Genomic DNA, 25,049 nt, shown 5'->3' on the forward strand with positions numbered 1-25,049 from the left:
AATAGGAGGCCATATTGGTACAATTTGCTAGGAAATGATCCTCTAGGATTACTAATGTTAACAGGAAGCTCTGTAAGAAAAACAAAACAAAAAAACAAAAACAAAAACAAAATGCTTGGGGGGTCCTGAGGATTGTGACTAACTCAGTGTCAGTAAGCAATTGCTGGCTATTAGAAGCTTAGTGGATCTTCAGAAACTACAAAAACATGGAGAAATAGGGAAAGTGTAAAACAATGGGAGCTTGAGTCTGGGAAACACATATACATTGCAGTAGACAGACACCAGACAATTTACTCATGGTCAAGAACACATGAGCTAACAAAACACATAATACAAGAAATACCCCATTCTTACTCAGTGTTTTGCATCATATGCACATAATACATGGAAATGTGCTAATTCGGAAAAGTATTTTAAAAGTTCAGATCATTTTAATCAAGCAAAGGAATGCATTATAATTAAAAGGTAAAGAATTTATAAACAGAGGCATGGCATTGAAACTTGTGTTCAATTTCTTTAAATGATTCATTTATTGAGATAGTAACTGATATTTTACAGTAATAGTTAAGAGGGAAGTAATGTGTCTATCCTCATACTTGTTGCTTAATTCTAAGAATACCGCAAGGAAAAGTGTGGTATTTATATCCTTGATACTTTAGATTGTAAGGATGAAAACTGAACAAATTTTAGATAAATAAATTTAATGGATGTTATTTTAACTATGTCACTAATTGGTTCTTTGGGGATTGCTATATTTAAACTTACAGTTTATGTAAATGTGATTAGTCATTTGAAATGAATAAGTCATTTCATAATATACCTTATGCATATGTAATTTCCCAGTCAAGAAGGGCTTCCTAAGTTGTGTGTGTATTTTGACATACTCTAATTGGCCAAATTATCTTAGTTGGATAATAAGCCTGGTTCTCACCAACTGTCTCCATAATTTCCATGATTTCTTACTAAAGAAAATGAAGAAATGTATCACAGTGCATATATCATCTGAGTAGGAATCTTCTTGAGTCACATGTCTAGATACTTTCAACGTATGGGACTTCCATGCCATCAAGCTGACATGCCGTTAATGAACTAAGTTTACTTGCCTTCTGTAGGCCCAAACTGTGGGTGTGCACTAAGAATTTTAGTGCACTTTGATCAGAGTGTTGACTTTATTGGAATAAGTATGAATCAGTTACATTTTAAAATCAATATAAAAAGCCAATAAGTTTTTAGTTTCAGTATGTAGTTTCAGAAATACGATAGTTTTTGAAACTAATAGATGAATGACTTTCTGCTTGAATAAATTTACATCATTCAAATAAATTTGCAAAGCTAAAATTTTGTTTGTTATCTTTTAAACAGTATTTATTGCATGTATGATAGTTGGAATGGACTTGGTGTATCTACCCACATACACCAAGTCAGTTCTAAGACTACCACAAGGAAAAATGTGGTACTCCATCATACCACCCCCCTTCTTGTTCTCTCTAAGTCCTTCAGAACCTCTTAGCCCATCTGTGTTCTCTTTCAACTTATTTTCTCCTGTTTCAATTTACTTTGCATTTTCCTGTATACCCTGCTGAGTCCAATTAGAATTGTCCACATGAACATGGGCAAGCTACAAAGCCAGCTACTATATCTCTGAAGGAAACCAGCTCAATGCTGCCTCCCCTAATTGCCCTCCCCTTGAGCCTCACAAGCCTCTCTTATTCCATGCTAGACTGCTTACTGACTTGATCTTGTGCAAGGCTCACAACTATAGATACAGTGAGTTCCTGAGTGCAGCTGTCTTGTCATGTGTAGAAGATGCTACTTGGTGGTAGTCCTCCCACCATCTAGCTCTTATAAGCTCTGCATAACCTTTTCAGTGACGTTCCTTGAGCATTAGGGGGAGATGGTTTGGTGAAGATGCTTAATTTGGGGCTTGGAAGTTCACCATCAATTTTTCTCCACAATGCCAGTTGTGCATCTGTATATTCGTGTCTGTCTGCTATAAAAGGAGCTTCCCTTATGAAGGAAGAGAACTACAAAAAAAACCCACCAAGGGTCTGTACTTACAAAGCAGTTTGACAAAAATAATCATAGTTAACTTTCACTGTAGTTTAATCACTTATCCATAATTTCAGCCTGAAACAGAGCATAAACTTAAAATAGTCATTAGAAATGGAAATTGATAAATCATTTCAACAATATTCATTATTTATTAAACATGTGACTATGAATTCTATGATAAGGCTATGTTATGATAACAATCCAAGAAAAACAATATTTTTATGAGAGAAGATATCACTTTTTTTCCCTTGGCTCACTTGGAAGTCCTTGTAGGCCATGTTGGCGTTGAACTCATAGAGCCTCTACCTCCCAAGTGCTGGAATCAAAGGCATGCACCACCATTCCTGGTGAAAAATAGTCTTGAACTCAGGGACAGTTTGTATTGGATGAAAACAGGATGAGCAACTATCTGGAAGCACCCTTTTCCTTAGCTGCACTTTCTCTGTCAAGGGAAAACCTCTAAGTTAACTCCATACAAATTCCTGTGGCTGACTCATGTGACAACATGAGGACATGGCTTACACTGGTTTCCTTTTCTACTGTTGTCTTACTTTCCAGTTTTAAAAAGAAAACATTGGTGACATGAAAATGTTATTTTGTATTTGAACATTCCTATTGATTTTGTTGATCAAGCTTAATTACCTTTGTGTGTGTTTGTTGGGGGGCACGGAGGGCAGAGAGCAGATTACAACTGTCTCCATTTCTACCAGGTGTGTCCTAGAGATGGAATCCAAATTGTCAGTCTTGATATAAGCACCCAAACCCCCAAAGGTGTCTTGCCAACTCAGTCATGCTTATACTTTGACTTGGTTTCTCTAATATATTTTGTCTTTCAGCTTCTCCCTGGGTGGATAATAGTAGAACTCCAAACAAGATTGATTTGTATGATGTACGCAGAAGACCATGGTATGAAATTTTTACTGTCCCTAAGGATAAGATCAATGAAAGAGGGTTCTATTATTTGTTAATATTTTCAGGGTAAATTTCTGCTTAGTGGGATAGGTGTCATCTCCTTATATATAATGGCATATTTTCAAAATATAAATGTGATTAATAACAAATGAAAATGATGAATCTAGGTAAGAAATGGTGGTGAACAGTGTTACAATGATTTTTCAGACTTTTTTTTTTTTTCAAATGGATTACTTTAAGTCTTATATTCAGTTTCAGCTTGCACTCTCTTTTTGCACTCTCAGGATTCTTACTTTGATTGGGGTAGAGCCATAACAGAGAGTTGACATAGAATCAGAGACAATATGCTTCTGGCAGTAAGTTAATGAGGACTGGCCCCAAGCTAAGAATGCTGCCCAAGTATATCTATATAATTTAGATTTGATTTCCCCCAAAGGCATTCTATTTGTTTGATAGTACTAAAATAATTCATCATCCTACAAAACAGTATGTTTGGGCTTAATGAAAAATAACTCTTAAATTTCATGCCTTTTAACTATTGATTTTGAGTATCTAAATTTAACATTTAAATTGTAAATATACTATTTTTAAGAGTTCACATGTACAGAGGTATCTTGTGCCTTTTTCATTCTAATTCTTAAGTACAATATTGATGAAAAGAAATCTTAACATTTTAATAAAGTCTATCTGCTTACTCAATTAATAAAATCCCTATTATTGAATTTTTCAATTGTTTCCAACTTTGTGCAATGTTCACAAAAATTCTATGCAACATAGTGATTGATTGGAAGAATATGTATTAATGACTTTTAGGTGTCCTGTTTAGTATCAAATAGCTGTTTACATGAACACCACCTTAAGCAATAGTTACCAATATTAATATTATTAATAACATCCCTACAGTTTGTTACTTAATGTAAGCAAGTACTACTTTATAACACAGTTAGTATTAAGAAGTGGTGATTTTATGGGAAATGTAAGAACAATGTGTCAATCATCCAAAGCAAACACTGCCCTGATCTTTTCATCTTCCCACTGAGAAGCACACTGGGACAGATGCTAACCAGGACAGTGTTAGATTCTAGCCATGAGCCGGATTGTCTACCGTGGGAAAAGAGAGGGACTTTTCCTATTCCTGCACAGAGAGAATGTAGTGGATTGCAGGCAGTGCCCTGAAGTTCTTCCTCCATGGAAATCCTGAGCAGGTAGCAGCTGTGCTCTAGATGGTTGAGGATGAATTCGCCTGCTGTCAGTGAAAAGTTGAGTCTTCATGCAGCCCTTCCTTCTGAGGAATGTGGACATCTGGTCCCCTTCATTGTCTGTTCCCATTCAGTCTCTAGCCAAGCAGTGTGTGTGTGTGTGTGTGTGTGTGTGTGTGTGTGTGTGTGTGTGTTTGTCTATCTGTCTCTATCTATCTCTCTCATTAATCATCTGCTCTCAAATTTATTTCTACATAACTTCCTCCATAAATCTACCCTAAAGTATCTTTCCAATGCAGAGAGTCTTGTTCTGTAAGAGGGGTAGGATGGTAGAATTAACATTTGAACTGCTTCTCAGCGTTATTCTTGGACACTTTAAAGTTTTAAGAGTTTCTGCTTTGAATTCTTAGAAATAACATTATCCAGTGCTTAATTTCAGTTATTTAATGGGCCTGTTGTGTTTCCTTTTGTTTAAGTTGCTTTTTCTTCAAGTTTATATTCTATGTATCTCTTTGCATTTGGGAGGTGGTATTTAAAATTATAGTTTGTTATCTACTACAATGAAAAGCTCATAATTGGAATTTTGTATTTTCTTTCTTCAGGAAAAATTCCTTTTGGAAACTAATTTTATGCATGGCTTATGTTAAATTTTATCTCTATCTTTTCCTATAAATATTTGGAAAGTATGCTTTAAAAGCCATAACTTGAGCATCTCTAATGTAATCTTAAATATGTTTTTTTTCAAACTAACATTTCATCATTTACTATGGTTGTAATAGGATGAGTCTGTGCTTTAACCAGATCTTAGCTTCAGAGATCTATGAACAATAATACAGCAAATATCAGTGTTAGACCCAGAGGAAAAGAAGTGTTTCTGTGGTTCTGTTTCAGGTATATCCAGGGTGCTGCATCCCCCAAGGACATGCTTATTCTGGTGGACGTGTGAGTAGTTGAATATTATCTTTTTATCTCTAAAGCATGAGAGACTTTTATAGGTAATAGTAGTTTTCTGGAAGTTAGCAATCTGTGATGAACTGGAAAAAATTAATGTGATGATTGCATATGCAAAAAAGCCATATTAAGACATTAACAAGGGATCAGGAAGTTGGCTCAGTCAATAAGCTGCTTGTTGTACAAAATGAAGATCTGAGTTCATTTCTCCAGCATCTACATGAAAAAAAATTTTAAATGACAGGACAGGAGTTTGTGCCTGTAATGCTAACTATGGATAGGGTGAGACAAGATTCCTGGGGCTTGCTGACTAGATGATCCAAAGGGCCAGTTTGTCCCAGCATTACTATGTGAGCCAGTCTTCAAGAACTGGTACAGAGTGGTAGAGAAAAATACCTAACATCGACCTCTGACCTCTACAAGTGCATATATGTATACATGCGTGCACACACACTCATGCATATCACACACAAACACACATACACAAACACACATACACAAACACACATCACAAACATGTCACACATGCATACACATCAAATACACATCACACACACACATACAAACATGCACACACATATTCATACATATACACATCACACACAAATCACACACAGACACAGATACACACACACATAAAAAACACACACATGCACACACATCACATACAGACATACAAACATGCACATACATATACATGCATATACACATCATACACATCACACACACATCACATACAGACACAGATACACACACACATCAAACACACGCACACACATCACATACAGACATACAAACATGCACATGCATATACATACATTACAAACATACAAACGTAACACTTATGCGCATACATATACACACAAATGTAGGCATGCACATGCAGATGTGTGCACATTGATGAAAACAAAACTAGAAAAAGTATTTTATTGAAAATGAAAAAAATGCTATTTGTATTTGTATCAAAATGGAAAATGATGACAAATTATTTCAAAATTATTTATTATTTCAATTTAAGTTTTCAATTCTGAACAATATTAAAGTATAGAGTTATTGAAGCTCACAGTTCTTGTTACTAAACTAAAAAAAGAAAGAAAAAGAAAATATAACTTAATTGGTACTTAGCCATAAACAATTATATTGACTATAGGCATTTAGATCATGTTAAATGTTATCAGTAGGACATAATATACATGAACAATTTCTGCGTTAATATTTTTTGTTAATTTATTATATTGTTGCAAGTTGAAACCATATGAAAATCTGTATGCACCTATTTATTATGTAGAAGTGGGAGTTCGTTGCCTAGAGATGAGCCCTCCCTTAGAGGAGGTGTAGAAACAGGAGAGATGAAGAAACCCTGCAGGATCTGTTCTTTGGTCTGAGGAGCGAGGCATTTGGCCACATACCTCATCACAGCTGTGCAGCTCTGTTAATTTCTTCTATCCATTTTTTCTATTGACTTTTATTTTTTAATTAAAATATAATTATATCATTTTCCCCTTCCCTTTCTTATCTTTAAAGCTATACACTTTCTCTCAAATATATGGCCTGCTCAGTCTCTATGTTAGTTGTTTGTATGTGATTTCAGGGCTAACCACTTTTTAAAGACAGAATTATATTTTTATTTTTATGTAAATGATCCTGAAGCTAAAAAGATCATTAACTTTCTTTATGATGCTGTTTGTTAAATGACTGGGGAGTAACATGTGGATCCATTTGTCTGTTCATAGGAGTGGAAGTGTGAGTGGATTGACTCTGAAGCTCATCAGAACATCTGTCTCTGAAATGCTAGAGACCCTCTCGGATGATGATTTCGTGAATGTAGCTTCAGTGAGTATGAGTGGCTCTTTTTTCTGAAATACACCTATCTGTCTCCCTGGGCACTGGACTCTGAGGTGTCCTGAGCTGGTGTAGGAATGGTACAAGCTGGTTATGAGCTGTTCTACACTACCTTTCTGAGGTCCCTAGCATTTACATCTGTTTAAATGATGAATACTGAATGAAAGGCATTCCTCTCCTTCACTCTATGGAGCCTGTATAAGTAACGTGACCCCTTCTACCCACAGGCACCTTCAGGACATCTGATTAAGTAGCATCTTGCAACATGATTGAACAGTTAATTGCTTGTTGCTGGTTATGCTCCTTTTTGACCTGGTCAACTAACCTTATTGCATTGTGGTTTTTCTAACAGAAGAAAAAAGAGGCAATTAAATTTTCTTGGAAGCACCTTAGACCTTATTGTAGGTAGAAAGTACAGCACTCAGTGGAAATGAAACAAGATATGCACATCTCATTTTCATCTATGTAATTTAGGCAATGAATTTCATGGTCATTTTCTGGTGGAAGAAATCTCATATTTGAAATGGTTTTATTTAGGGAGATATGGTTGAAGGAGGAGTGTGCTTTGTTAACATTGCTTTGTATTGAACCATTGAGAATGGATATTCCTCTAAAATCACTGGTGAGGATGAAACTATAGTCTGCATACAACTATCTCCCTTTCCTGGGTTGGTGGAAGCAGGCGATTATTATAATACTAAAGCTAATGATGCTTCAGGTAGCTAGATTAGTAATGCCACAATAGAGAGGAGTTGATCCTAAAAAGGTATTCCTGGATGATAGTATGGGTGGGATGTAGAACCCACTGTGGACAATGCAAGATTCCTTGGAAAAGTTCTCATGGTGTATAATTCCCAGGGAGAAAAAAGAATGAAGCTATTCCATTATTTTTTCACAGGAACCCTGTGAAGCTCTTATTGAGACACAATGGCATGAGGACCATCTCAATGAATACTTAAATACTTACTCATCTTCAATTGTGTAGAAACATAGAGATTACAAAAACTTTAGAATGGCTTTAAATGTTGCTTTTGGCACAACAAAAAAGAATTTGTCATATGTAATGGCCAGAAAATATTCAATATGGCTAATTTTTTCTTTTTGGCTTCTTCAAAACCTGAACATCAGTCTAGGTTGAAGTAGTTTATTTGCAGAAATATCAGTACTAGCACTAGGTAAAGAGTAAGGAGTGAGGCAGGGAAAAGGAGAATCTAGGCACTAAGACTTTAATTAAAAAGAAAAAAAATTACTTAGAAATTCTAGAAGCCACCTGGAGTAGTCGTTTTAGAGGTGTCAAGCCCCAAACCCTAGGAAGCTGACATATTAGCCCCCTCCATGTGTAGGCAAACAGACTAATGGCCATACACAGGTATTCTAAACATGAAAATTATAGATTCTGTAGGTAGGGAGCTTATCAGTGTCTAATGAATTAAAAAATGATGGAGATTAATCTCATTTTTAAAAAAATGGCAGAAAAGAAATGGAATTGGCGGAACAAGGGAGGATGGGAGGGTACCAGAACTGGGATTGACATGTAAAACAACTTCGGTTCAAATTTAAATTAAAAAATTATTTAAAAAGAAATACTAGTAATAGTAAAACATAATATGGTACAAGAGGGTGGTAAGCTTCTTAAGTCTGTGTCAAAGTAGTAGTTTTTCATAGTCTTTCTCTTCTCTAACACCCATCCCAATTTCCCTGTACTCTTGCCAAACTCTACAACAGCATCAGTAGCTAGGATGCCCTAAACACTTTAACCAGAGGCCTTTGGATCCATGGTTTCTACCTCATGCTTATGTAAAACAGAACATACCTCCACACTCCAGAGAGAGAGTGTACACAGTGCCTAAGTGAGACTCTTTTAGTTATAGTGACTGGAGATTGGCTCTAACATTTATGCATTCTCTTTCTTGATTGAAGAGACAGTAGGTTAGTGTGAAGACATGATTTATAGGCTGTGTTGATTTTTCATCATGGAAAAGTACCATGGCAGATTTCAAACTGCTAGCACAAGGTCAAGAGGCCCTAAAAATGGCTGAAAATTTAAGGATTGTTTTTCATGAGATGATGTAATCATGATGTGCATAGAGCAGCATCTGCGAGCAGATTGTCATCTGATGCTGGGGCTTTAGCTGCGTAGTTAAAGGTGAATAATCTAGAGGTGTAACACAAGTCAGGTCCTATAAATGCTTTGGACATGTGTCTATGGTTGGACTTCCTTTGATAAGGTTTGCTTCATGTGAGGATATAAACAGATTGCCAGGGTAAGCCAAGTGCTATGTGAACTTTGAAGCAAAATTTTACCCCTTTCCTAAAGTGGCAATATATAACAATTTCTTACATCAGGTGGCAACTGATTTCCTTAAAAGGAATTACTATGTCAGGGATTTTGACATGGACTGGGGCTAGTGGCATTTGTCATTCACTAGTGCAGTAGTTATATCAAACCATGTGCAAAACAACAACCAAAAACAAAACAAAAACAAACAAACAAAAAAAATAGCTGTCTCCATTCTAAGTATACCCACTTTTCTTCTCGTATTTGTCTACTAATTCATGGCCTATTTTATAACCATTGTCATTGCCCCAGACAGAGATGGTATGTTCCAGTGGAAGTCATTTTGTCCTTTCACTATCTAGTAAGTTACCTGGGGATGAACTGCCTCTATTCTATGTGCAGGTGAGACACAATTCATTCATTGTCCCATGCATTATTCACAGCTTTGTCTTCAACTCTGCCAAGGTGTATGTCAGGGGGCAGCAGTGGATCTTCCTGTATTTCTCCTTTCAGGGCCAACCACCTAAGCTGCTTACTCCTCTACAGAAAGACCTGCATTTTCTTATCCTGGGTGGTATCTGTTTCTCTATAGCAAATTAAAATGAAGTGCATTTTGCTTCAGGGTCTCTCAAAATCCACTCCCTGGGTGTACTCCTGGCTTCTGCTACCTTACATGCAACAGACCTGCTTGTTCTCTGTTGAGTATTCTTTTATTGTTGTTGTTTTCCTGGCACGGACTGTACCTATGCAGGTGGTGTATATTGAGACTTGACATTTTTCTTGCCTAGAGCAATGAGAGGAGATGGGATTAGATGATAAAGAGAATAAATATCATCTTTTGTTGTCTCTAGGATCAGAGAAGCCTCTGCACTCTACTTGAAGGAATAGTTTGTATCTATACAAACAGATATTGGCAGCCTAGAGCACAGCCACTTCAAGGGCATTATACACCCATGACCTTGTCTGTCTTACCCTATTGTTTGGATAGACACTGTAGCTCTGCCACAGCCTTATACTTCTGATTCTCAGAACTAGAACCTTCTTTCCTAGGACATGCTGACCACAGTAGGAAAGGAGATTCAATTTGGGAAAATTTTCTGGGTTTCTTACCTTGGAGTTAGTGTGTAGTTGGCTGGTCCACAGGTACCATTTTCTTCAGTGGAATTTAATGATCCCTCAGCACTTAGCTTTACAATTATTTTTGTTCTCCTGTCTTTCAAAGGCCAAGTGTGCCCTCTTCAATTTCCCATTCTGGTGAAATTACCATAGCTGTAATTGTAACATCATGATGCAAGTGTCGGAACAGTTCTCTTGGCTGCTATTATTTACTGGAGCTAAGGCCTCTTTTCCACCAAGGCATTTTCTTTTTTAATTGGCGTGAGTCTACTAAATTAGTCCCTGTAATAATCTCAACTTGAGCATGTATTTACCAAAAGTGATATCAAATAAGATTAGATTCCCTAGAAAGAGTCACTTGTGACACAGATTTAAGTTCAACAGACTTATTTGGAAAATAATTCTGGAAAAGACTGTTAGTTAAATGCAGAAATTAAGGAAGGGAACTATTGAAAACTACATGATTAGGTCGCACACCCCATGTTTGGAGCTCATTCTTCCTGGGAACAGCATAGAGCCCATGAATGGTAGTATACAGAAGCTCAGATTTTCAAAGGGGAAATATGCTCATACATGTAATGGCTGTTGCATGTGATATCAGTTCTCCAGCATTCATAGATTGCCAAGAGCGGTACAAAGGTTGGAGTGTAGCCTTGGGCAGATGCATGTTACTCTGACATGCATGAAAATAAGGATGGACACTAATAGCACCTGCCTCATTAAGTCAGTGAACAATGCTATCAATAAATTCTAAAAGAAATTTGTGATGAAGTCATTTTTGAATGGATAATATGCATTCAGCACCTGGCCAACAATTCAACAGCTGTTTTCCTTGTGGAAGAATACAGTTGGAATCAATACTGAGGTTCATATGCCTATTAATTAAAAAAAAACATTGTTCTCCTAAAACCTTTATGATCTTAGGTGTGTACTTTTATTGTTGTTCTTAAGACAGAGTCTCAGAATATAGTCCATAGTGGCCTAGAAGTTGCTATATACCTCATGCTATCCTTAAATTCATGATTTATTTGTCCCAGACTCTTAAGGATTGCATTCATGTATCATGCCTGTTTTTATATTTTTTCTGGAAACAAAATGACTTCTTAAGGGATATAATTACTGAAAAGCACAATTGTAAGACAATTCCTTGTCCTTTCTGTGCTCCAGTTTCATACAAACTTTACTGATGTCCTAAAACTACCTGTCCATCCTGATGTGTGCATCCCCATTGATATGGCTTGAATATGTGAGCTAGACCACAAAAAAATTTATCTTATTTGTACTAGGATGAGGTGGCAATACACATGAATATCTCAAGCTAATTATGAAAACATTTATTATATATTCCAATTAGAAGAAAGATGATAGTGAAATGTGTAGAACTCATGAAAATAAGCAATTTCAGGAAGACATTTGATTATTTGACAAAAAGTCATATTGATTTCTAGCTATTCCAGTGAAGTTTATTATTGGCTTCATTTCCTACCTCAACCTTCTATTTAATTCTTATCTTTATGTAGTTATTTATTGTTCTTATTAACCAAAAAAAGTTGGGGGAGCAAGTTTTCTACTTACTAAATTGAACTCTATGTTAAATATACATCTTGTTTAATTTTTATTTTTTGGAATGATAATTTGAATATAATCATGATTTAAAACTGACTCAGTGCTTTTAAGTGATCATATTCCAGAACCAGTTTTGATCTGCAGATAATCATTACAAATAAAATCGAATTTAGAAGATCCAAAGAGAGTCAGGCATGTTGACAGATGCCTATATTTCCATCACACATTGGATGAAGACAATAGAATCCCCATGCATTTGTAGCCAGGCTAGTCTGCATAGTAAAATCTTATCTTGACATGTTAATTACAGTAACAGATATGATCTAAAGTGTCATTCATTTTTTAAATTTTTACTTTAAACACAGATACAAATAATAATAGGTGGTTATATGTACATAGGTGGATTAATACATAATAGATATAAAGACATTAGAGAGAGAGAGAGATGATAGATTGATATAAGTCAATAAATAGGTGATATAGAAATGATCACAGGGCAGAAAATAGTCTGTCTTTTTAATAAACTATTTTTTATCTTTACAATTTTACACAATTGACAAGAATGCTAAACTAAGTTCTATAGATAAATGAGGAAAGGTATAGAAAGAATTCTCCTAATTTTCACACAGACATTTTCATTTATAAATCTGGGGCTATAAAGAAAGGTATGAGGCTAAATCTTCAAGGAAAAAATATAATTTTCTTACTTTACTGGTACACTAAAATAAATTTAAAAATAAGATACAAACACTTAAAATGAAAAGAATTATTTGTGTAGGTGCATATGCACATGTGTGCAAAGGTGTGAGGAGTACAGAGGTCATCTATTGTCTTTGTTGCTTTTGATTTCTTTCTGAGAACATAGTCTTTTACTGGTCTAGATCTTGCCAAGTAGGTTGAGCTAGTGGATAGGAAGCCCCACAAATCTGTCTAACCACTATCCATGGTGATGAAAGTATAAATGTGTCATTAGTATTTTTAAAAAATAATAATATTTTATTAATTCCTGAGAAATTTCATACAATGTATTTTCATCCTCCTGTCCCCATCTCCTCCACGACCTATCCCTACAGCTCCACCCAACTTTACATCTTCTCCTTGTAGTAAAACCCACAGAATGCAACCTGCCCTTGGGCTGGCAAGGCCATCAACTGAAATACTGAGCCATCTCCTATTCCCAAGAAATTCTTTTTAAAAGTGCACATTTATTCCTTTTAGAGAAAGATGCTTTCCATGTATTTATTGAGGAATTACATAAGGAAATCTATATTGGGGTCCTAAAAAAAAGTATGTGAACTAAATTATTAGTTTAATCTAAGTTATGTAGTTCTACGTGGGGCCATGTGTGTGTGTGTGTTTTTTTTTTTAATGTGTTACTTATGATGATATGTTATTGTCATCCACCCAAGTCCACAATTAACAAAAATTATTTTTTTAGCTACTGTGTTCTATGTAAAAACTGTCTGCACTGGATGCATTAGGAGTTCATTCTTCTGTAACATTTTGCTAAAGATATACTATTATTTTTAGAAGTTAGTCTCTAATTAAATAGAATTTAACAATATAATAGTATGGAGAGTCTCCGGGAAGAAGGCTTTATATTTTGCCATGTGCTGTGGGTAGCTTCTCTGTGTGGGTATGACTGTATGTTGTTTGTGTGTGCCCATATTTCTGTCTCTGTGTGTCTGTTTTTCTATCTGTGTGTGCCTGTGGATATTGTGCAGTATGTGTCTAGGTATGCCTCTGTCTATGAGTAGTAAGAATACTTACATGTATTTATCTGATGTGTGTGTGTTTGTGTGTTTCTGTGTTTATATCTCTCTAATGCCTCTGTGTGGTGTGTGATGATTGTACATCTGTTTGTGTTATGTGTCTGCATGTGTTTTGAGTGTGTGTATCTGTGTATATCTATGTGTTATGTTTGTGTGTGTGTGTGTGTGTGTGTGTGTTCATGTGCATGTATCTGTGTTGTGCACATGAGCCTGATGTTTTTCTCTCTGAAGTTACTTGGAAGTCAACAATATGATTTACAGTTTACAGTTCATGTAGCTTCAACAAGGTCTGAAAGCAAGGCACTGAGGAGCCCTGGCAGAGGCTCTCCGTGGATTCTTCATGGTCACTTTTCCCCCCAAAGCCTTCAGGTACCCAAAGATACATGTTCCTAGAATGTTTTCATCCACTCAGAGACTTAACATACAAACTCCATTAGCACTTTGCCATGGTTGCCTCGAACCACTTGTCAGAAAGCTCAAGCTACCACTCAGTGTTAAGTTCATGTGTGAGTGAGTCTCTTTTCTGTGTTTGTTTAAGGCCATTTTTGTGCCTGAGTCATGTGTAAGGTGAAAAACTAAGGCCACTTCATTGTTAAATGTATTCTGCTGTCTGCAGGCTGCCTTTGTTGCAAAAAGGAAGCCTGCTGTTAGGCAAAGTATAAACGCAGCACAATGCAGCTGCATTCCTGCTAATCTAGTTATGTGCTTTGATAGGAGTAGTGGTAGATTATAGGAACAGCAATTCAATCCCAGCATGCACTGATTTACAGGCAGAACTTCTAGTGTTGACACAGCGAGCTGAATTTGTTTATGAATGTGAGGGAGTCTGATGCTTTGGAGTCAAATGCTGCATGACCAGTGGGGGATGAAAGGAAAATTTGTGTTGATTGTGGGTGACATGTTCAAAGTTAAAAACCAAAGGCTGTCCCAGCATCCTTGCAGCCAGCCACATGCTTCCTGACTTATGAGTTAGAGCAGAATGTTGACATTGTGTCTGGGACCTCAAATCATTTTTCTTCCCAGAAGTTTTTGTAATTCATGGTCTTTACAAAACTCTGTCTTTGATTTCTCACTATAAAAAAAGAAGTAAAGGCTGAAAGAAGTGACTCAGAGGTTAAGAGCATTTGCTCCCCTTGTAAAGCACTGGAGTTCAGCTTCCTGCACATACCAGCTCGAAGCCTCCTGGGAGTAAAGTTTCAGACAGCTGATACCTTTCTCTGCCTCAGTGGCCATCCACACATAGGCACACACACACACACACACACACACACACACACATAAATAAATAAAATAGCAAAATTCAAATTGTTAAAAACAATCAAAAGAAGAATCCTTGTCGGAGAGGTCATTTTCCCCCCTTTTTTCTTTAGAAAAGCAAGTTCAATACTTTGTCGAGGTTGTAATTGTTAAACATTTCTAGCACTCACAGTCAATATCTAAATTCTGGTGCAGCATTAGGAACGATGCGCACCTACAAGTCCTGCTGAGAAGAGACAGAAACCCTGTTCTAGTTGAAAACTTTCCATTGACTTCCAAATCAAGCCTAGTTTCTCTGAGTAGAGGCCTCTACATGAGATGGGTCTGTGCTTGCCTTTTAAGTAAGTCATAGCAGTGGGCATTTGAAGAATCTCAATAGTTTATTTTCTCTCGCTGAAGAATCAGCGAGCCAGTACTTGGTCACTGTTGAAAGAGGAATGGCAGGCTGGCAGGCTGTAATGAACTTGAGCCCAACACAGGGGTGTTTGCATGTAGTAGAGCTTTAGATCTGTGTTAGTACCTTCCTGTTCCCTCCTCACAGACATTCTTGCTCTTAAAGGGGCTGCTGGAATTTTAGAGAGAGACCAGGGAAAGTACTAGTTATGTGAGCATGTGCAAGTTGTCCAAAGCTTACATTGGACAGTTTCCTTTGGTTTAAAGGGGACACAATCACATTTAATTTTCTCTAGCATCATGAGTGCAAAAAAGAAATGTGGCGTGTAAAATGTTATTATCATAGTTCTTATTCCTGTTGTAATTACCATCTTTTGACAATCCTCTGTCAATTGCAGGTAGGCAATGGGTATATTTGATGCTGGTATGTTTCTTCAAGTCTATGCCTTAAAAGCAATTTTCTCAAAAAAAAAAAAAAGTGTATATTCGAGGGTAGTGAAGCAGCGAGAGGCTCCTCTTTGCTAGATGTTTACATAGCAAAATAATTAAGGTACTGTCTGGAGTAGAGGCTAGGCAGGCAGAAGACAGTTCTCATGAGAGGGCAGTGACTTGACCTCCTGGAATTTCTGCCCAGAAGCAACCTCACTGCCTGTTTAGTGACCCCCTAGTCCTCCTGCTGTCACCCTGGAGTGACTGGGTCTTGACTGTCCTCTGCAAAGATGTTACTCCAGCTACTGCAGCTACTGTGAGTAACAAACCGACCTTGTCTCTGACTCAGAGGATTACTTTTGCCTGTTATCTTCAGGCCCTTCAGATTGCAAGACCAGAACATGACCATTTGAGATGCACTGATTCTTAGGGGTGGGGGCATGGGTTCTGCTTTCTGGGCAAGCTACATTTCTATGATCTATACATTTCAGGGTTTTGTTTTGGGGTTTGTTTTTTTTTTTTCCTGAAATATTTCTTATGTGTTCTAGGCAAGGTTGTGACTTTCTTGTCTTATTATTTTTAGATTCAGTTTAGCATAGGATAAGTTGTAAGTTTTTAAATATAATTTGTATTTACAAAATTTACAAAATTCAAAACACCTTTTGAAACAGTCTTTGAGCTTACAGCTCAATAAAGTAAAAGATGTATAGCCTGCCAAAAGAGGTTTGTGAGTAGTGAAATCTCAGCAAGTAATTTCATTTCACATCTGATGAAATACCCATCCATCTAGATTCAGCAAAAGTTTATGTTGCCCCATAGCTCATTTATGTCAATGAGCAAGCAGATGGATTTTTATGTCTGTGCTGCTTAATTGTGTATGCCCTGCAGCGTGAGCCTGACCTGGCAGTGTGAGCATGACCCAGCAGTGTGAACCTGACCCAGCAGTGTGAACCTGGCCCCACAGTGTGAGCCTGGCCCTGCAGTGTGAGCCTGGCCTGGCAGCTGTGTTAGGCATGGTTAGAGATGCAGAATCTTTTTTTTTTAAAGATTTATTATTTATTATATAAACAAAATTCTGCCTCCATGTATGCCTGTGTGGGCACGAGATCCCATTACAGATGATTGTGAGTCACCATGTGGTTGCTAAGAATTGAACTCAGAACCTCTAGAAGAGCAGCCAGTGCTCCTAACCTCTGACCCATCCCTCCAGCCCATCTGAGCAAGGTATAGAATCTTAAGCTCTGTCAGAGTCAAATCTAGCTAGTCCTCCAAGTAATCACCACACAGTGGTTATGGTGGCATCACTGATAATTGTGTGTACAAGAAGATCCCAAACCACTATGGAAGAGAATGTCAGGGCATCAATGCTTATTAAGGAGAGGCATTTAGCGTCTATCTGAGGCTTCTAATTCATGTTGTAATTCATGCCAGTCACTATCTTAGATTTAAGATCGTGGTAACTGAGACTTAAAATTTGGCTACTTTTACTCCACAGTCATTTTGTCTTGGTTTATGAAGTTCCTTATCTTTGTCTTGACCAAATGACAAACAGCAACGTCAGGTGTTTATTCAAGCTCACTAAGAAGGTGTGTGGTCCATCATGGCCCGATGGCATGAGGAGTGGAACTGCTTCTCAGTCTGTGGCAACAGGAACTGCAGATTTGTGTTCTCATTCCTGCAGACCAGGAAGAAGAAGGAAAGACCCAAGGCCGGGTCAATCACCAACGAGCCAGTTCCTCTAGCAAAGCCCATTCTCCAAAGATTCCGCAGCCTCCTGAAACAGTGTCACCAGCTGGACACGAGTTGTTTAGGCATGAGTGGGGGATGCATCACATCCAATTTAGAAAAAGGGATATTTTAAATAGAAGTAGATGAAGAATTGAGGTCTCTAAAAGAAACAAAGCTCTTCCCTTTTACTCTTGTATTTTTAATGTAAAGATTGTTGTTTTTTATGTGGTGTTTTTTAAAGACCACAATGAAAGTATACTCTGAAAAGAATTTATTTTGAGAAAGGACAAATTTGACATAGTTGAACAAGTCAAACTGATGAAGGGTTTTTTTTTTAATTTTAAAGGATAGGAGAGAATAGCATAATTGCCTTTTGAGTTTATTAGGAGGTGCTGACAAGCCAGATAAAGATTTTCTTAATGATATGGTGCACCAAGCTTTGGGAACTTGGAGATTGGTTACATGTGCAGTTTTCCCGGAGCAATGTGACTCAGAAGGTAAGGAGGCAGTTTTATGCTGAACTGAGATGTTGTTAAAAATAGTACTGTTGTTGACTCATTTGGAAGCCTTGGCAACTAGGAAAAGACTCCATGTATTTCAATACTAATTTGTTATTTGTTTATTCTCTTAATTTTGATTGTAAGAAAAAAGTGTCTCAAGCTGGCTTGAGCAATAAATTGGCCAAATTATTAGCTTGTTTACATTTGTGTGTTTTTATCTCAATTATTTAGTAGGATAAAAATCAAATGAACTTATAATATAAATGGCTACTACAGGTATTTATTAGTAGAACCCACAAACTAATGTTTTTACTATTAAATAAATAATAACCCCATTTAACCAATTCCTAAGAGGCTAAAAATCATGTTGACATTTTAGATGAATATAGCACAACTTGAAAGTGAAAGACTAGGGCATGGAATTTGTGTTTTCTATTTAAAATTCTGAAATACAAGCTCTTCATCGTGAAATGGCATTTGACATGTTTTCGTATTCCTTTCAGGGTAAAGACTGCCGTTTACTTTTGTCCACAATTGTTTAATCATTTTAATGCTTAGCTTATTAATCCACACCACATTTCAAAATGGAACTGTGAAATTTCCCCAGCCCTAACTCTGAGCTTTATTGACAATTTCTTTTAGAACTATTTTTATTTACTTGTACATAAACATGCTGTTTGTTTTGCAAACACCTGTGTGACTTCAATGGAACTGTATTCAATCCAGTACAGTCCATTCAGGCCTTGTTCCTCTCACGGGCTGATTTTGTTGGTCTGAGGTGCCTTTTCATACTCTCGTTGGAGATGTTAAATAGTGTTGCTTAGAAACTGTTCCTACCTGCTCTAGGGTGTCTTAGAGATATTCACCGGTTAGAGATGGACTCTGCTTGACTGGATGTGCACCACGGTGCTTCCAGGCTTACCTGCATACCCCCCCCTCCAGACTTTCAGCATTGCTCAGATTCCTCCCTGCCACCTCCTGGACAAGCATAGCCTGGAGGGAATCCCTGTGCAGTTACTCTGCCTTGTTATTCTATCATTCCAACTCACCACACTTCTCTTTATGGCATTTCTCTCCAACTGGTATGTTATAAATATTTGTTCTTTGCTTATTTTCTATACACTCTTTCCTCTACAAATGCTTCTAGGATTTCAAAACGGATTATTAATACATTTTGCAAGCCTTAGTTCATTCTCCAGAATCCATGTAAAGGTGGATGGAGGGAACCAGCTCTCTTTTTGACCATCATGGCTGCACTATAGCATGTATGAACTCACATACAAAACCACAAACACACACACATGCACACATGCACACACGCACACACCACATGCATACCTCACACACGCACACACATACATACAACACATAAACACACACATACCACACGTGCCTGCATGAGCACACACACATACACACAGCTTCTATACACACACACAAGCACATTTAAGTTAAGAACTATTCTATGCAGCTATTTCAAAGCACATAATGGTCACTGTGCTCAAACACTAATTGTTGTCACAAGTAACAGCACTGATAAAAGAAATGGTGCAAATTCTCTGGATTTTATAGCAGATTTCAGTCACTTATGACTTAAATGTTTCCTGTGTGAGCACAGTCCTCTCTATCCTTATTATCAGCAATGCAGTGCTGACATGTGTGATGTGTATACATCATTACATATACTGTTTAAGCAAAGTCAGCCACAACTACAGTATAAACACCATTTTCTTTTCAACCAGTAAGTAAGCAGCTTCAGGTATTCTAAAAATACTGAACATATTCACCAGATGTGTGTCACTATGGTGTTAGAAAGGAACAGATCAACGAGTGTGTCATTTGGTGATCATCTCAGATTTTGTGAGTATCCAGAAAAGTAGAGGGGGAAACATTTGTAATACAAGTAATTATATCACAGAATTATATCTCAGGAATGACGGTGTACAAGAGTACTGTCTGTATTTCCAGTTAGGCAAGTGCAATGATATAGTGATACCCCATGAGATACTGATGATGTCCGAAAAGTAACAATATCCAGGAGAAATAAGCTGGGATGCTAAATACAGATCACTTCTAAATAAGAATACTATGTTTTCACCAGCTTCCTCATTTTGAAAGTGAAGACTATTATAGAATTACAAGTTTTTCTTGTAGTCATCTGCACATGAATTTTCAGCGGTTAACGATAGCATACTGTGTAAGCCCAAGCCAGACAAAATCCCAGCACAGAGGAAGGAGGTGGCTTACATGTCCTGCCCCTAGATTCATTGCTAATGGAAATCGATAGATGCACAGAGTAGATTTTCCAGGGATGCAGGCCAACCACAATCCAGTGGATAACCACATACTTGATGGTATATGAGCAGCACAAATTCTACTTGATGAATTCTTTGTTTTGTTTTAAGAAGACACAGAGTTGGATGGATGGGAAAATGGATGGAAGAGTGATAAAAATGATTACAATGCATTCTATGAAATTGGCAAACAACTCAAAAAAATAAAATTATTGAAATTTAGAATGTTGAATCAGTTTAATGAAACTGTTGACAATAAAATAATGTTCTATTAACCTACAAAATATTTTCTTATTAAAATGTAAACACAATATAGCACTTATACTTGGAATGTAGCAATATATTCAAGTTTTCAACCAAAGGAAGAGACAGAGAATGATAAGTTAATTGAAGTATTTGCTTTAAGATAAAAATAATTATTAAAATATTAATAAATGAGAACCAGAAGGGCTTTGGGAGTGATCCAGTGCAGCCCTTTGATTCAGAAAGGAAATAATTAAAGCTCACAGGAGATAATGTAGTCAAGCAGACATGCTGTGATCTTCAGAGGAAGGGCCTGGGAGGGACCTCATTTCCCCAAATTGAATTGACTCATAGAAAATACTTTATTAATGTGATTCTGTTGTATAGAATGAGCCAAGAAAACATCTAACCCCAGGCACTATTGAGACAGTAGTGTCAGTTGAAGGCCCTGAATAATCAAGTGCCATGGTTTCTGAGTGAAGATGTTTGTGGCATCTCTCCTCACACTGGGACCCTCCTAAGAGTGATCAACACAGGACCTCTATTAAAATTACAAAAAAAAAATAATATAAGACTGAGTAACGTTTTGAGGAATGAGATAGGGAATTAATAACTATTTCTACCTGAAATAAAAGTCATTCAAATGAAAACTAGTTTTTTTATAATATTTTTATTGAAATACAATATATTCTGATCATGCTTTCCTCTTCTACATCCCCCTCACCTCCCAACTGACACAACTCCATGCCTTCTCTCTCTCTCTAGAAAACCAGCAGGCCTAACTACTAGGTTAACTACTAAAGGTGGTTTTCACCTGACAGAAAAGCCATAGTTCTAACCTTTATTAAGAAGACCAATGTAAAAACATGGTATTGTGATCGTGTGGTTGTTTCCTGTCTGTTATATTAAAATATAAGGATTCAGACCCTGAAGATACGTCAGGTCAGGTGTGGACTCTGGGTGGCTGCATGACTTCGAGTTTTCTACCTCACATTAACTCAGTCTCCATAACTCCAAAAAGAGCCCAACCAGCTGATGGTCCTGTGACTTGTGTGTGCAGCCTGGCACAGATCATTCTCAATGTATTTGAAATAAACATTTATTATCAATGTAAAAAATAAATTTATGGTATAGTTGTAAGAGTAAAAAAAATGGTATAATATATACCTTAAATAAAATTTGCTAGAACAGATTATGATCATGAAACAATAATTATTTCATAAAAAGAGAAATTTCATATTCAAAAAAAGAGTTGCACTATGACTAAACACTAATAAATAAAAATAAACTCTCATGAAACATCAATAAAGATTATAAATGAGTATGTTATTTTGTGTATATATCATTTCATTAAAATAATTTGATAAAATAATAAGTCAATTTTATAGGTTTAAATTTAAAAGTGACTTACATGGACAGGGGTGTGGCACAGTGGCCAGTGGCAGATCACTTGCCAGAGTGTCAGACAAAACTGGCAGTCAGACTTTTGCCAGATTAGTTAGACAAGATGGCACATTTTCCTTTGCCTGAGTTCACTTTTCATGTTAATGAAAATCCATTCTACATCTCCATTCCTCGAAATATGTTCCAGGAATCCCCATAATTTATCTGTTTTCAGTATAATCCTGCAAGTGTTATTGGAAGTGCCGTTAGGTAGTTCACAATCTTAACTATGTGGCTAACCAATATCTACCCAGCCTGAATTGATGGGCCAATGTAACTGCCTACACTGAGACCTTACCAGCTCTCTCTTCAACATTCAAGAATTTTGTTTAACATCAGTTTTAATTTAAAATTTCTTATGAAATAATATGACAATTAAAGTGCAATTCAAAGTTGTTTTCTGCAGCAATCAGTACATTAGCAAGATTTTTGAAACTAGGATCTGTGCCCTTTACTTTTATTTTTCCTGCAGTGCCATCTGGTGGCTATTATTTGAATAGCAACACTTTTATATAATTTCTGATTATACAAAATTTTATGTAGATGGTTATTTAGGTCCTGAGTTTAAACTAATAAACTGCTATAAATCCATTGCCTATTATTTATTTTAGTTATCTTACATGAATAAATTCATTTTATTTCAAAACATTATCTATATTTCCAAAGTGGCCTGCTTTTTAGTTAGTCAGCTAGAATTCCCGACAAAATACATATTATAAGCTATAATTTAACTATTGAATTCAAATCCAAGGAGTTTTGAACTATATCCTGTTTTTGCCTGTTACAAGTGTTGAATGGCTAAAGTGCGCTCCATTTTGAGTCTGTGGAGTATCTTCTATGAAAGGAAGTGGTCAGAACTGAAGGTTCCAAGAGGAAGACAGCATCTTTCAGATGTCTTTTTCTTAATTGCTCCTGTGCCCATCATCCTCCCCGAGGGAGACGTGTGCTCAGTGAAATGATTTTACCGCTGCTGCTGTACTTAGATCAAAGGGCACTTTCTGGAAGCTTCGGGTGCCGCTCTGACATGAGGCTCTTCTCGCTTGCTGTGTCCTGCCCTGGCAGCATTTTATCGTGACCCAACTATGAGATAGCCAAGGATGCCAGAACAAAAGCAGCTACTGCCTCTGAGAAAACAAAACAAAAGCAAGCCTGCCTTAATAGATCTGAAACACTGATTGTGTGTACTGGGGCATGACATTCTCTCAGAAAGGATTTGGTTTTAAAGTACTGACATGAACAGATTGTGTGCTCTTCTCAAAAACTGTATTGGACTGTCTCCACACTTGCGACTCTCTTGTCTTCTCATTCATGAACCAACGTTGCCTAAATCTCATGAACGCTGACACTGTTTCTACCTGAATTGTCCCTAATGGCCACAGTATTTTTTTTTTCAATAAATTTTAAATGTTGTTATTACTGGTTACTTAGCATCTAAATTGTGCCAGACTGGTAGGAATTCTCCTCAAGTGTTTTAGCAGTAACTATTTGAAGAGTAGTTTTGCATTTACCAGTGTAGAAATGCAGGAAAAGACTTAAGAACCAGCAGGCCATTCACCTCCTTTTAAGTCTTGGTTTCAATTACCGGTGAATATTCCACACCAACTTCTAATTTCCTTAGGCCCCATATGCAAAGCATGAAGCAGACTGACGGGCCCATTCAGTGAGCGTTCAATGCCAAGAACTAAAGAGCCAGAGGTGGGAAAAGCGAATTTTCTCTAACCATGTGGAAGGGTCTCTAAAGAATTGTGAGGAAAAAAAATCTCAGTGTAGGGGAGAGGGGTCTTATAACAAGACATTACCATGAGGAAAGAGCGACAAGGAGGAAGTACTGGGGACTGAGGGCTGGCACACACTGGGGAAAGCTGTAGCAGAGAGACCGGATCTGCAGAAGGAGAAAAGACAGAACAGTGATGCGCTCTCTATTGCTCATGCTCAGGTTCACAGGCATGCTTCCTGGCTCAGCAGGCTGACCAGACTTCTACTGCTTATCACCCAAGACCTACAGGGTTTAACTTTCTGATACAGAGAGAAATCTTTGGATTTCTGATTTCACAGTGTTCAGATATGCCCTTAATAGATAAAATCAGGGGGCTTAAATGTATCTTCTCAGAAGCCATGTACAGTTCCAAATTATATAACGCTATTTTTTCATAGCTTTGCTCTAAAGTTTTAATATTCAACTTTCAATTAACACCTGCTATGTCTTACAAGTGGCTGCTGTTCAAGGCTTTTTAAAAATATGAATACATACATACATACATACATACATACATACATTTCTATATACATATAGTAAAAGCAGGTAAGCCTAAGATGTCTGAAATATATTCCTATCTAATTTAGACACCTTAAAACTTGTTATTGCTTTCCCAGGAGAATAATATTAGCCATATGTAGGGAATTACATATTGTAAGTAATTATTTTATCTGCATTAGTTTTTATTATGAGTGGAACTGTAAGTTTCTGTATATACCACTGAATTTTCACTTAATGAATTGAATTTAGATTTACTTGATTTGTATTACTTAATGAGATCCTTCACTTTTTTGCCTCAGAAGTTGGTCAAGGCCAAAGGAGGTCTCTGGGCAATGTATTATCCAGTACTCATTGTCTACATAATAATTCCTGCAATTATTTCTAATTTTTAAAACTTGGATATTTACTATTGATGTAGTAACTATTTTTGTCTCGGTCACTAGTACAAGACTTCTTGTAATGGAAATCCTAGCCTAAGACAATGTCATATCACAAAGGAATCTCCATTCTTAATGTTGTGGGGTTGGTCCTATATTATAGGCACGGCCTTCAATATTTGAGATTATGAAATATAGTAAACAAATATATTGGAATTTTATTTTCATCCATCTGACATGCCTGAAACTTCTGTTGAAAATACAAAGGAGAACCCTCTTGGATTATTTATCTTCATGGGGCAATTGCCTTCTTGTTAAGTCTCTCTTCCCCAAGCCTTAAAGCGATCTTAGGCTTCTAGGTAGGAACAGTTACCTCTGCAGACCTGAGCGGCTGCAGCCTGTTCCTATGCCTGCACCATTCAGTTTGCTGGAAGAGAAAG

The 25,049-nt window shown here is 36.9% G+C and overlaps 1 protein-coding gene across 1 annotated transcript in view; it reads left to right on the top strand.

Annotated features, from left to right (window-relative positions):
- LOC127218679 (voltage-dependent calcium channel subunit alpha-2/delta-1-like) overlaps positions 1 to 25,049 on the top strand; it is a gene marked incomplete at its 3' end in the record, with an annotated part of 106,604 nt that overhangs the window by 40,996 nt on the left and 40,559 nt on the right. The window contains 3 exon segments of the mRNA XM_051179698.1: positions 2,889 to 2,958; positions 5,055 to 5,105; positions 6,848 to 6,947. Coding sequence (XP_051035655.1) covers positions 2,889 to 2,958; positions 5,055 to 5,105; positions 6,848 to 6,947 — 221 coding nt within the window.

The sequence above is a fragment of the Phodopus roborovskii genome, unplaced genomic scaffold (genome assembly GCF_943737965.1).
Source record: "Phodopus roborovskii unplaced genomic scaffold, PHOROB, whole genome shotgun sequence".
NCBI lineage: Eukaryota > Metazoa > Chordata > Mammalia > Rodentia > Cricetidae > Phodopus > Phodopus roborovskii.